The sequence below is a fragment of the Lissotriton helveticus genome, chromosome 1_1 (genome assembly GCF_964261635.1).
Source record: "Lissotriton helveticus chromosome 1_1, aLisHel1.1, whole genome shotgun sequence".
NCBI lineage: Eukaryota > Metazoa > Chordata > Amphibia > Caudata > Salamandridae > Lissotriton > Lissotriton helveticus.
The window spans coordinates 1,044,035,510-1,044,049,750 of record NC_136057.1 but is presented as its reverse complement, the minus strand read 5'-3'; the positions used below and the strand labels follow the sequence as shown (position 1 = coordinate 1,044,049,750).

The window sequence follows — 14,241 nt, the reverse complement described above, 5'->3', positions numbered from 1 at the left end:
TCGTCACCTAGATACGACATACTTGCCCTCTGGATCTTCTCGAAGCAAGGTAAGTTTGAGTGACAACCTGGGATTTATCCAGTTCAGTACCCCCCTGGCATGTGTAGTGAATCCCGCAGAATTAACATTACCTTCTAGCCCTCTGGACCTCAGCATAGGGCTCGTTTGCGGTAGGTGCGTCTCTTGTAGGAGAGCCAAATCAACATTCTGCCTGTTGAGGTAGTTCAGGACCTTCCTAAACTTACGGTGATCATTGAGTCCCCTAACTTCCCATGACAGTACACGCATTTCCCCCACCTGCGCCTCATCCGAATCACGTGACATCAATATTATCCAGTATTATGGGTGTCTTTCATAGATTCAAATGCCTGAATCATTCCCCGTCGTCGAGATGGGAGCCCCGGTAATAGAAAAGTAATGTCCTATAGACATACATAGAGAAAAGTAGGCCTAAAGGCCTTGCCTTAGTAGCCTATCTATGTCCTTTTGTAAAAAGGACCAAAATCCTGAAGGTAGCCAATCAGCTACCACCTCCCTCTAGAACCTTCCTGCCAGGAGCCTCAGTCTCTCAGATTTTCTACCGCACGTTGTGCTAGGGAGTCCCCACCTGAGCTCTCCTCAGGTTTCTTGAATTTATCTCTTTTTCAACAGAAAACGTGGATTATTTACTTCTACAATGACTGAACAACAGAAGAAAGGACTATTTAGAGCCTGTTCCTCTTGTGGCAAGAAGAGACTGCACATTGATGACAAGCATGAGACTTGCCTCTACTGTCTTTATCCGGATCATTCTGCCAAAGAATGTAGGATTTGTAGAACATTCTCTACTAAGACTCTTAAGGATAGAGAAGGAAGACTGCTCCTCTGGTTAAACAGACTCAAGACCAGAGACGATGATGTGCTGTCCTCGGAGGGCAGTGAAATGGCTTCAGTTTCTTCGAAACTGTCCTTGAAGAGGCCAAGGGATGCTTCCCCTAGCCATTCAGACGTCCCTCACAAAAAGACTACTACAAAGTCTTCAGAGGTAAGATCTGACACGTCTGTGAAGGAGCCTACAACCTTCAAAAAGCCATTGCAGTCATCGTCGACGACTTCGTCGACATTTTCTTCAAGAAAAACCACCTATGTCTCCACGTCGACGACGACGGTTTCGACGACGATGGCGTCGTCAGCCTTTGCTTCAACGACGACGACCACCCAATCGTCGACGATGGGTAAGCCACTGTCGTCAATTGTACTGATTAAAAAGCAGCAGTCGTTTGTCAAAGCTCCGTCGACGTCACCGTCGACGACGACGATGAAACAAAAGACGGCGACGCCTACACCGTCGACGAGGATTCCGTCGATGTCCGGCACGTCGTCGACGAAGACACCGACGACGGCAGAAGCACCGTCGACGCCAAAGTCACCACCGACGACGAAAGCACCGTCGACGGCGAAAACAACATCGTCGACGAGAGCATCATCGACGACTAAAGTGCCGTCGACGACCGCATCGACGACGGCGAAGATTCCGCCGACGACCGCACCGTCGACGATAACATCGGCGACGACGACGAGGGAACCGTCGACGCTCGAATAACGGTCGACGTCAATACCGTCGACGACACCGTCGACGACCTCATCGTCGACGACGACATCGTCGACACCATGGAAAACAGCGGAGTTGATTCCATCAAAAAAGATCACCAAACTCCCTATTACACCAGATTTAACATCGCCCAGTAGGGTTCAAAAACTGCCCCCATCTTGCCTATTGCAAGATGATGAATCAGATGACGACCAATTCGAACAGGCTACTAGTCCGTCTGATCTCAATGTCAAATGCCAGAGTACTGACGATGACGGAGATGATGTCATTTTTACGGACGAAACGGTGCAGACTCAAGAACATACTCGAGTTACTCCGATGATATACCTGCCGGCTGAAATAGTCACTGATTTACAATTCTTGATCGGAGACTACAAAAAACGATTCCCAGAATCGCCAGCGGCCTCTTCCAAAGAGAAACCTCATGAGTCATCCAGACCGCAACAATCCCCAAAGGCCAGACCAACACCTTTGGTTATTCCGCAAGAAAGTGAAGCGGTGCATAACATACAATCTTCTGAGGAAGGAGAGGTTCGAGACGACCTTTCACATAACAGAGACGATGAGGATTACGTCGCTCATTCTCCAGCCACGCCGGAACCCAACACTTCAGACTCTCCACCAGTGGATATCGGCGGATTCCACAATTTGATAGAGAGAGCGGCCGTAAGATTCCACATGACCATGGAATCAAAGGAAACAGATTGTTTCTTATATGACTTTAAAGATCCTATAAAAAAGTCGGCGAGGTCAATTCCCATAATAGACCACATCTGGGAACAAGGTCAGCAACTCATGCAGACACCTGCATCGGTTTCAATAGTGGTGCCTAGACTGGAGAAAAAGTATAAGGCACCGTCCTCTGCACCTACTTGCCTTAACACACATCCCAAGCCGGATTCAGTAGTCACCCAAGCCGCTCAAAAGAATTCCAGAAATCCATCCTCGCCACTGTCAGCACCACCAGACAAGGAGGGCAGGAAATTGGATGGCATCGGCAAACGCTTCTCCACAACGTCAGCTATGATGGTAAAAGTGGCCAACGCCATTGCTCTGCTAGGCAGATATAATAGACAATTATGGGAAGATATCGTTCCATATCTAGCGGATGTACCCGAAGACTTGAAGGATGAAGTCCAGTTACTCCTTAAAGAAGGACAGATGTCCGCATCGGAGATCATTGATTCAGCTGTGGATGTCGCCATGACGGGCTTCAGACAGCTGGCAGGCGCAGCAGTTTTGCGCAGGCAAGGATGGCTCAAAGCGACATCCTTCTGACAAGAGGTCCAAACCAAAGTTTTGGACATGCCCTATGACGGACAACATCTATTTGGGGCAAAAATAGATGAAGCCTTGCAGACGATCAAGAAAGACACTGACACTGCAAGAGCTCTCGGGACTTTACAATTCAAAAATCAGTCCTTTTGAGGGCACAGAGGACGAGGTCAACCCACATACAGAGGATCATATCAGGGAAAATCCTCTTACTCCTACAATCAAAATCGCTCACAATATCAGCAGCGACAGCAACAACAAGGTCGTCAGACCTCCTACGGGAGATCAAACTTCAGGGGCAAATCCCAGAAGAAAACGACCGGCGGAAGACAATGACCATTTCCCGCAGCCACTCCCCCCACCGTCATGTCCACTCAAGATTGGAGGAAAATTGACGCATTTCCTCCACAACTGGAGATCGATAACGACGGATCGGTGGGTTCTCCAATTAATCCAGCACGGTCACACATTGGAATTCGACTCAATCCCACCGTTAACTCCTCCTTGCAAACTTCCACACAGGCACCTTCGTTTGCTTCTACAAGAAATCTCTTCAATGCTGAAGAAGGGAGCAATAGAACAAGTCCCATCCGCCCAGAAAGGGAAGGGATTTTATTCCCGCTTCTTTTTAATTCAACAGAAGAAGAAGAAATGGAGGCCCATTCTAGATCTCAGGGCACTCAATGCCTTCCTAAAGAGCCAATCGTTTCGAATGGTGACGATCCAGGAAATCCTAGGATCCCTAGAGGAAGGAGACTTTATGACGTCTTTGGACCTGCAAGACGCATATTACCATATCCCAATACACAATCGCCACAAAAAATTTCTCGGCTTCGAAGTGGCAGGTCAACACTACCAATTCTGTGTCCTACCATTCGGCCTCAAATCAGCGCCACGCATTTTTACGAAATGCCTGGCTCCAGTGGCAGCTTTCCTGAGACAGCAGAATCACCAGGTCTTCCCCTACCTAGACGACTGGCTGGTGAAAGCACCATCTCTCACAGACGCGCAACTGTCTTCCAACGCCTGTCTCGATATTTTCCAGCACCTAGGTTTGACTCTCAACTACGAGAAATCAACCTTACAACCCACCAGAATTATAACATTCCTGGGGGCAACTCTAAACACCATTTCTTCCAAAACCTTCCCATCTCAAGAAAGAAAACACAAACTGATGGCTCTGGCTACCGCAGTGTCTTCAAAACGCTCCATCAAAGTCCGAACTTTCAAATCCCTTCTAGGGATGATGTCTTCTTGCATACTACTCATCCCTCACTGTCGGCTCAGAATGCAGGAGGCTCTGACCAAACAGTGGACCCAATGTACAGACTCTTTCGAGGATCACATAGTCATCACTCGACAAATAACCGAGGCTTTGCTTTGGTGGACAACGAACAAGAACTTATCCAAAGGTCTCACGTTCTTGATACCAGCAACTCCACACGTCATAACGACAGACGCTTCTCTGGAAGGATGGGGTGCAGTCCTTCAGGATTTGCAAATCAGTGGCAAATGGACGGAAAGAGAGAGGACTCTACATATCAACCTCCTAGAACTAAGAGCAGTTCTACACTCTCTACAGGCATTCCTCCCTCGCATCAAAAACTCAGCAGTGCTTGTGCGAACGGACAACACATCCACAATGCACTACTTGAACAAGCAGGGAGGGACACGTTCACTGACACTGTCTCGCGAATCGCAAAACATCTGGAACTGGCTACTGCTCAACAACATCAAATTAACAGCAGAGTATGTCCCAGGAAAAGACAACGTAATAGCGGACGCTCCTAGCAGACAGAGGTCACTGTCCCACTAATGGGAACTGGACCAACACGTTCTCAACGACATCTTCTCGGCATGGGGGAAACCGCACATAGACCTCTTTGCCACCAGGGAGAACGCCACATGCCACAGCTTCGCAAGCTGGCATCCCCAACCGAGGTCACTAGGAAATGCATTTTCCATCGCATGGCGCAACGTGTTTGCGTACGCATTTCCGCCAGTTCCCCTGATAACCAGAGTCATTCGGAAAATGAAAATGGAACACTGCACCTTGATTCTCATTGCCCCATACTGGCCGAGACAGCATTGGTTCACGGACCTCCGCCGCCTTTCAGTTCGACCATCAATCCAACTACATCAACATCCCTCTCTTCTCTCAATGTCCAAAGGCCAAGTACTCCACCCGAATCGGAAATCTCTCAGATTATCGGCATGGCTCCTGAGTACCGAGAGTTCTGTCACCTAAACATCCCGCAGGAGTGCAAGGAAGTCCTAGCTAAGGCAAGAGCAGTCAGTACGAACAAAACTTATTCCTTGAAATGGAAACGCTTTTGTGTTTGGTGTACAGACAACAATATCCATCCTTTCAGGATCACTCCAGAGCAACTACTGCCTTATTTACTACATCTGGCACAAACAGGGCTTGCACATGCCTCCATTACAGTACATCTGGCAGCAATCTCCCGCTTTACGAGGACTTCAAGAGGTCCCTCACTATGGTCCAACAGGCTGATAAAGCAATTCCTTAAAGGGCTCTATAGATCTTTTCCAAGGCCAAGACGTATACCACCAACGTGGCACCTTAATGTCGTACTCAACCAATTGATGAAGCATCCATTTGAGCCCATCCATAGGGCTGATATCAAATACATCTCATGGAAAACTGCACTTCTTTTGGCTTTAACATCAGCAAGAAGAGTCAGTGAGTTACAAGCGCTTTCAATACAAGATCCTTTCATGCAATTCAGAGAGGACAGAGTGATTTTAAGAACCAATCTTCGCTTCATCCCTAAAGTCCCCTCGGACTTCCATCTAAATGAACCGCTTGTACTTCGCTCATTCTTCCCGAACCCCTGTACTGTGGCGGAAAGATCTATTCACTCCTTAGACCTCAAGAGATGTCTAAAATTTTATCTGGACAAAACGAAACATTTCAGAAAAACAAATCAACTTTTCATTGCCTTCAGCAGACCTAGAAAAGGCATGCCACTCTCTAAACAAAGCATTTCCCGATGGATATCAGCGGCAATTGCTTTTTGCCATGACAAAGCCGGACGTCCATTACATTCCACAGTCCGAGCGCATTCCACAAGGGCTGTGTCCACATCGGCAGCACTATTCGCTGGAGTACCGATTCTGGACATCTGCAGAGCAGCGACCTGGAAATCGCTGCATACATTTACCAGGCACTACTGCCTGGATACGGAACGGATGCAGGATGCAGCTGTGGGCCAGGCTGTACTTCGCCATCTATTCCAGTAAGATGAGCCTTCCTTCTTCCCACCGTCCTGCAATGGTATGCACATTTATTTACTTTATTCCTTGTATTACTGATGGTATCTAGTCGCATGATATGTTTTATCTCAGACTAATTGTTATGTTCCATCGCAAATGTGCATAATGTATTGCTTGCTATTCTGATTCAGGCATGTGAATCTATGAAAGACACCCATAATACTGGATAAGGAATGCGTTACTTACCTGTAACAGCAGTTATCCAGTATTGGTGTCTTTCATAGATTCACATGCAACCCTCCCACCTCCCCAGGAAGGACTCATCTCTCACTCCAGAACATATATTACGTTTACCTAGCTTGGTGCGTACGGAAATCTGAGAGACTGAGGCTCCTGGCAGGAAGGTTCTAGAGGGAGGTGGTAGCTGATTGGCTACCTTCAGGATTTTGGTCCTTTTTACAAAAGGACATAGGCTACTAAGGCAAGGCCTTTAGGCCTACTTTTCTCTATGTATGTCTATAGGACATTACTTTTCTATTACCCGGGCTCCCATCTCGACGACGGGGAATGATTCAGGCATGTGAATCTATGAAAGACACCAATACTGGATAACTGCTGTTACAGGTAAGTAAAGCATTCCACGTAGGTAGTGCATATTGTGCTGCAAGCAAGTTTGTGAACTAGCGTGTATTGCATCGGCCGCTTAATAAACAACCAGCAACCAAAACAACCTCCCATGATAAACTTCCCGCTCCCCCCCCTCCCACAGCAGACCTCCCACAACATGGCTGCATGAAGTCCAATCCCTAGTCCCCGTCTCCCCATACCCCCCAACCTTTAACCCCCTCGAAGGAGAGAGCAACAACAGTGCCAGGCACACGTGAGCGGAGGTAGCCCCTCGTGCCTAACTTCTACAGAAACCAACAGCAATTAGGACTCGCCCTAGCCCCAACGTGTCATCACAAAAACATTTTCAGCATCAGCAATTAAACAACCAACCCCCCCATAAGCATATTGACAGTCCTCCATGATGCTCTACAAGTTATTGATCACTGATTACGCTCATAGAGGTGCCCCAGAGATACCGGACTCAGTATTAGCTGTATGAATACTGTTGTTATGAAACGATCCCAGTTAATACGCAGAGACAAATTCCCTTATTCACCGCCTCAATGGTAACACCAGGTGGGGGTCCGCAGCATATCTACTATAACCAAGCATTACATTGACTTTCACCATAGTATCACGTACCTGAAAACGAGAACCACCCCCACATAGTCCCCAGCACCTCTCACCGCCCTGATATCGTCCAGTGCAAGAATTCAGTCCTGTTCGTCTAGCGCAGCCCCCTCCGACTCCTCCGGCTGCAGTCGTTGCGGGCTTCCTTTCCGTTCTTTCGTTCAGCTCTTGATGGCTTGCTGCAACACCTTAGGGTCCGTGAAAATGTGTGGTTTCCCTTATCGGTTTACCCGCAGCTTTGTAGGGTACAGCATGGCGTAGTCCACACTCAAATCTCGAAGCTGCCTCTTGAGTGGTACGAAGTGTCTGCGAGCCTCCTGCACTCTGGCGGTGTAGTCAGGATATAGAGAGAGTTCCGACCCCTCATATCGCAACGTTTTCTTCTCCCTGGCAACAAGGAGGGCCGCATCTCGATCCCTGTAGTTAAGTAACTTCGCTATAATCGGATGCGGCGCCGCACCCAGCGGAGGCTGAGGCCCCAGTGCCCTGTGCGCTCTCTCCACCACAAACATTGCCGAAAAAACATCGTTACCCAACAGTGTCACAAGCAATTTCTCGACAAACTTTTCCATATTCCCTGTAGCCGTAGATTCCAGAAGGTCAACGAGACGCAGATTATAGCTCCGTGAACGCGCCTCAATATCCTCCGTCTTGTCCTACAGGACGCGTATAACCTTTCCCAGTTGCTTATGGTCAGCGTCACGGGTGGTATGGCCTCTTCTACCTCCGTTATGCGCTTTTCAGACATATCCAGCCGTTCAGCGTGCTTATCAAGGCGCTCTGCCATTCTATTCATCCTATATGTCAGGGCGTCCATTTTGGTGCCCAAGGATGTGATGCCACTCTGAAGAGTCTTCTCTATTGATTTCAGGATAGTTCGTAAGTCCGCTTCGGTATCCTCTTGCTCTGGCGTTGGCCCCCTAGCACCTCCATCAGAAGCGTGGTGCTGGGCTTTGAATCGCTTCTGGTCAAAGGCCAGCTTTGTCTGGGTCTTACCTCCCTTGCCCATGGTTACTGGGAGTGCCTACTCCCATTGACTGCCAACCGTCGCACTCGTTCTCCGACCTGATTGTAAGTCAGGATCCTATATTGGATTGCAAAGTAACGTCAACTGTTATGGCCACTCACAACCAGCAGCCTTGTTCAAATAGGAACACTCTTCGCAGTCCCAGCAAAGTCCTGCAAGATCACTAGCGCCCGATGGTCAATGGGACACAACGACCTCAGACATCCAGCAAGGAGGGCTCCAATGATATAGGTCCAATGTCTCTACACAAATTCAGTAGGCCTGCTACCTGCCACGCCCGGCCGGCCGCTCATCCAAGCAGGGTGTAAATTATAGGCGTAGTCCGCAGCTCCCAATCTGCCACACAGCCAAGCCCCAGGGGGTGCGGGATTGCCGCAATCACGAGTGTCCACTCACTGCTGACCTCCAACTCAGGCAGAGCACCAAGCTGTCCTCCACCACTCCAAAAGAATTTAGGGCTATTAACTCAGGTCTCAGCATCCAGCGATTATGCAAGCAGCCCAGGGGTGATTGGGAGGTCGCGACCAGCCGCTCCACAAGATCGTACCTCACACTATACTGCTTGACCCAGGCGATGTATAGCCCCGGTGAGCGCAGGAGTGCCCCAGCACTGCGCGCCCTCACTGAGCAGTTCATAGGCCTTATCTGCCCTCTAGGCTGCCGTTGCAGTTCCAGTTAGTGTTGGGGCGTATGCCTAGGGCCCCAGCCCCCGAAGTCCTGCAGGGGGGGCCACGAGAAGCCGACTCGCCTGCCCGGCTCCCACGCCGCTCGGCAGAACCTAGGCAACACCGCCGGGGACCGGCACCGCCTCACTTGGCCGGGCCTCACGGCGCCTCACCGTCCCAGCAGCTCCTCCGATCGGTCATCCGCAGGCTTATCGAGAGCTCCGCTGTCCCCCGGTGCACCCCTTCCAGCCGCCAGCTCAATCAGATCCCCCGCAGGCAACAATGCGGCAGAACCCCGCCCACCATGGCACCAGGTGCAAGGTCCGGCCACACGCAAAGCGACACAGCTCGGCCGCAGCAGTCACTGTGGGGCGGGGATCGACGGCCCAGTCACCGCAAGATCTTCCACAGCAATGTCTGACTTTGCAGGCTGCCACTCCTGGATCCAAGCCGAACGGTTGCCTCCGCACATCTTCCGAAGTATCTGGGGCTGTTGTGAAGATGAAAAAAAAAAAACGCCGTAGGTGAAGGATAAGTGGCGGATAGTTAGATGACTCGGCGGAGCTCTGGGCTCAGGCGGCCATCACGCTCCCGAGCTAGCTCCGCCCCCATTACTTTATTTATGTACCGGGGACTCCCATCCAGACTGCGGGGAATGATTCAGGCATGTGAATCTATGAACGATACCAATATTGGACAACTGCAGTTACAGGTAACGCATTTCTTTTTCACACAACCATAATCAATCCTTGATTATCTATCACTCTCTCCCTCTCATAACTCGTGGCTTTTCTATATGTCTCAATGCTTTCTCACTGTCAATTGTGATTTCTTGTTTTTGGTGTGGAGTGTCGTCATCCGCAATGGGAAGGAAATAATATTTTTCTTTTGATCCTTTTCTGTTGCAACAAACTCATGTCATTTCAACATCCATTTTTTTAAATTAGTAATTTGTGATGTAAAGGCATAATATTCCTCCTGTGTGATGTTTCCAGTGACATTAACTGAAAGTGACTGATTGTTTGATTCCCATTCTGAAACCTTATTTAGTCATGGAAAACGAGTAACCACAATAACTAGCACCGCCAATGGCGGTTGGTCTGACCTCTTTGGATGCGTTATGGGTGTGGGGTATTGAGGATAGGCGAGTTGACGAGTGCACAGATGAAGCAATGGGTGGAGGCAGGCATGGGACCTGCAACCTTAGTCCTTCATCAATGAACTTGCTCACAGACCCTTGCATTTATGCTTCCACCCTTTGATTAACTCACCACTTGCTCATCTACGTTGACACAGACTTAAATCACGGGTGACAGATTTTCATTTATGGGCCTGGTCTCCATGTCTTCCAGTTTGGGAAGAAACAGCAGGTGCCACTGGCAGGTTTAATGTACTGTTTCCATGCAACCATACGGTTCGTGTCAATTATAGGACTGTTTGTACTATCCAGTGAGATATGCTTTCTAAAACGAGGCAGTACAACAGTGTCTCTCTCTTTTTTCCCTTGACTAGATTCACTCTTAATGTTATAATTCAATTAAATTAATCATCTTCCAAGTTCAATATAACTCTATATGAACATCAGTGAGTGTTTTTTTTTTTTTTTTTTTTAAAGGCTATAAAACAACTTAGTATACTGTATATAAAACTTGCAGAAGAATGAGAAATGTAGTGTAGTTTGCCCAGTCCGGCCGTCACACGGGCATGGCAAAGAATCAAGATGCGCATAAAACCAAGGGGGAAACATAATAAAAATGTCACTGTGCCAGCCCTTAAACGGAAGAGCAGACCCCGCTCCCAACGGCCCATAGGTTTATTGAGATAGCTAGCCAACTGATAATGAGTATTCTTGAAGGACATAAAAGTGGCTACAGTTGGTTTCCTGGATTCCCTATCAAATCTTTCCTTTCTATAATGCATATATAGTACCGATCTGAGATGTTTTTTACTTGCAGTGTCTATCTCATGTGGGCTATCAAAGATGTGTACTGTTTACATGCAACCATACGGTTCTTGCAATTCACCGGACTGTTTGGTCTATCCAGTGGGATATGCTTTCTAAAACGAGGCAATACAACAGTGTCTATCTCTTTTCCCTTGACTAGTTTCACTCTTAAAGTTATAATGAGGAAGAGTACGGGAAAGGGTATGTATACCCATGGCAGATGGAAACAAACCGGTAGGAAACAGAGACTTGCAAAAATAGCTCAGCGAGTTAAGTGCTCACCGTTGAGTTCTGTTTGTTATTTACAGGCCTCAGGCTCAGATCTCAGCACGGTCATCGTTGCCTTTCAGCCTTCTAGGATTAGTAAATTGGGTGACATTTTAAATTGTGTATACGAGTGGTTGTATGTGCTTTGGGTAAAAGCACAAAGCACTTTTTAGCTGAGAGGCTATTATCATCATTTTACATCAAAAGGCTGTTGAAGGGTTTCCTTGCTCTGCTCCGTTTGTTGTAGGCTGCATATATCAGAATGGGAACCCCCTGTCATGTCAGAACAAGTGCAGCAGCAACTGGAGCGTCCATTTCCAACTGCAATGCCCATATAAGGGTAGAACGTAGCCCCACCACTGCCCCGTTCACGTAGGGTAAGGTCAAGGTTAAGCTGTGACCCTGGCATTCTCAAGCTTGTCTGTATTCTCAACAGGACGGTCCAGGATGTCGACCATGGTCCATCAGCGCGGTCACAGGGTTCTGCAGCTGACTCTCGCAGTCCTCAAACCGGATGCGGTGGCACACCCTCTCATATCAGAGGTGAGTAGAGTGCAGTGAACGGCTGCTCCTTTCCGCCACATCGACACCCCGTCGACATGTTTTAGGTCTGCCCTAGAGACAGCCTTATTTATATTCACTTTGTGTAAACAAAAACTAGCAAACAATAAATTACTTGGTGAAGGGGCTTGGGTCATCCCTGTTCACCCATTGGGCACTTCAGCCACCGACACCAGGACTTTTAGTGACAGCATTTTTCTTGCTCACTTATGCAAATCGGCCTAAAAGGAAGTTCACGTGAATGCCGTAGCTTTTTGGCTCGTGCTTCTTTTAATTATTTATTCTTTGCTTTTTTTTGTCATCTTCACGTATTTAAATTCGGTCTTTAAGTTACAGCATTTCAAAATTCTATATGGAGTATATCTTCATGTGATGTGCATCAAAACTAAGAATGCTTCTTTAACTGTTCAAAGGACACATGGCTGTTAGGAAGCATTCACACTGTTCTGTTTAAGTAATATGTGATGTTATTTTTTTTAAAATCTAAAATATTTAATAGAAGCATATGGTGTCACATTTAGGCGATTGCATGCTCCCCCCCCCCCTGTGGCATATGCTTGTTTAAAAAAAAAGCCAGCATGTGAAGGTCTGAACATTTGGCTTTGCCAACGTTTGTTTACTATTGTGGTTTTTATTTAGTAAATCTCACTTTGAAACTCAGGCAATGCGTTAACTATCCTCACTCCTGGCATGCATAGGCCTAGTTCCTTCTGAGCTAACTGTCAATGCTTTCTCCTATGAGATATGTAACTGATGTTATAGAAATACTACATACAAGAATTTTTTCTCTATCAGTATCTCTTTTCCGGCCAGAACTAATAGCCGTTCTTGGAGTTCTCTGGCAGCCTCATTTCAGATCAGAAAGATTTTGACAGAGCACTGCCAAAAGGAGCCTCTTTGTTGGTCAGTAGACTCTCATCAATACCGCCAGCATAGAAGCCTAATTACCAGTCAGGACCTCTTGATGAGATGCCCCTTGTTGGAACCTCCGGCTGATGAGTCTCCCCTTGGAGACCACTAACAGGGAATTCCTTTTGATTAAATAGTATTTGAATAACACCACTCTCTGCATGCCTTCGCTCTTTCTCGTCCCTACCCACACCCGTGGATCACTTCATTCAACTGCTCAATGAAAACTAAGATGTGTGCACTCTTTCTTAAATGAGACAAAACACAGATCTCTCTGGGCCCCATTGCAAATGCGACCAGTAACCCTCAAGGGGTTGGTAAGACTGAGACCCACCCTATCAAAATAATTTACAAAGTCTCAGTTTTGGCTCCTCCCCATACCACTTATGCTATCGTGATGATAAGGATGATACTGCAGTATGTTGCTTTCACCCCCTCCCCCTTCAAATACAATATATATATATATATATGCACATTTTCGACCAACCTTTCCCTTCTACTGAACCAAGATCAATGCTTAATTTGAGCCTGTGCTTGCCGGTGGGGAGCACCAACTAAAGTTTGGGAACCAGCACTTGTTTCCCATATCAGATATTTACCAAGTGCATGATTGGGAACAACACACAGATTGGAAAGGTGGAGAAGGAAAAAGATGGAAAAAACGTCACAAACGAAAGCAGGAACCTGCATGTGAGAAAAAGGGGAAGGGAGCATCTGGTAGTGGATTAAATACTACTGAATTTGGCATTTGGTGCTCCAACATTTAATTACACCGTTTGCCGGCTTCTGGGCGAAGCTTCAGGCACCAACACTCTTTCTTTCACAAATTAAGCAATGGCCAGAACACTGATCTCCAGAAAAGTCAGGATATTTTACTATGGCATCAGTCTGCGCATAGATCCAGCATAGGCTAAGGTGCTAAATATATAATCTCCCTAGCCATATTCATACTGTGTAGCAGCATACATCTGGCATATGTTCTCTTTCCCCAGGTGTTCTTCTTAATTATTTTTATTCATATAAGTGGTCCTGAAGATTTGAGAAGAAAGAGAACATGCTTTGTCTCATCGAGTTGCTGTGGCCTGGAATTCTTTGCCTTTGGAGTTTAAAGCCACTGACAACGTTTTAGCATTATGGAGAAAATTGAGGACGTGCAGTTCTGAGCTTTAGCAGCCTTTTTGCATGGCTGTGACGAGTATAGACAGAAAGATGAGAGGCAATACAAATTATATGGAATGTTTCAATGTTCCATAATAGTCCTTTTACTGAGTTCTCGTGTATGTAGAAAGATTCTTTATTTCTTAAGTTTCTTGACAAGTAGGCACAGCCAACCCGTTTCGCCCTAGAAAGGGCTTCTTCAGAGCAATGTATTAAATAAGCACTATCTAAGAAGTCCAGGTGGGAAACGCCAGCATACAACTGTACTTGTACCGTTCCTTGGTCACTCATTTAATTCCTCTAGTTCATCAAGTGTTACTCTGTAGTACCCTTTGTTAAAAGAGTTAAAATATGGATCAAAAGGTGT

At 47.1% G+C, this 14,241-nt stretch overlaps 1 protein-coding gene across 2 annotated transcripts in view; it reads left to right on the top strand.

Moving 5' to 3' along the window:
• Positions 1 to 14,241, top strand: part of NME6 (NME/NM23 nucleoside diphosphate kinase 6) — a 167,836-nt gene that overhangs the window by 54,448 nt on the left and 99,147 nt on the right. For both annotated transcript variants that reach the window (XM_078677918.1, XM_078677920.1), the window contains exon 3: positions 11,683 to 11,789. In XM_078677918.1, coding sequence (XP_078534044.1) covers positions 11,694 to 11,789 — 96 coding nt within the window. In that variant the 5' untranslated portion in view covers positions 11,683 to 11,693. The remainder of the gene's footprint in view (positions 1 to 11,682; positions 11,790 to 14,241) is intronic.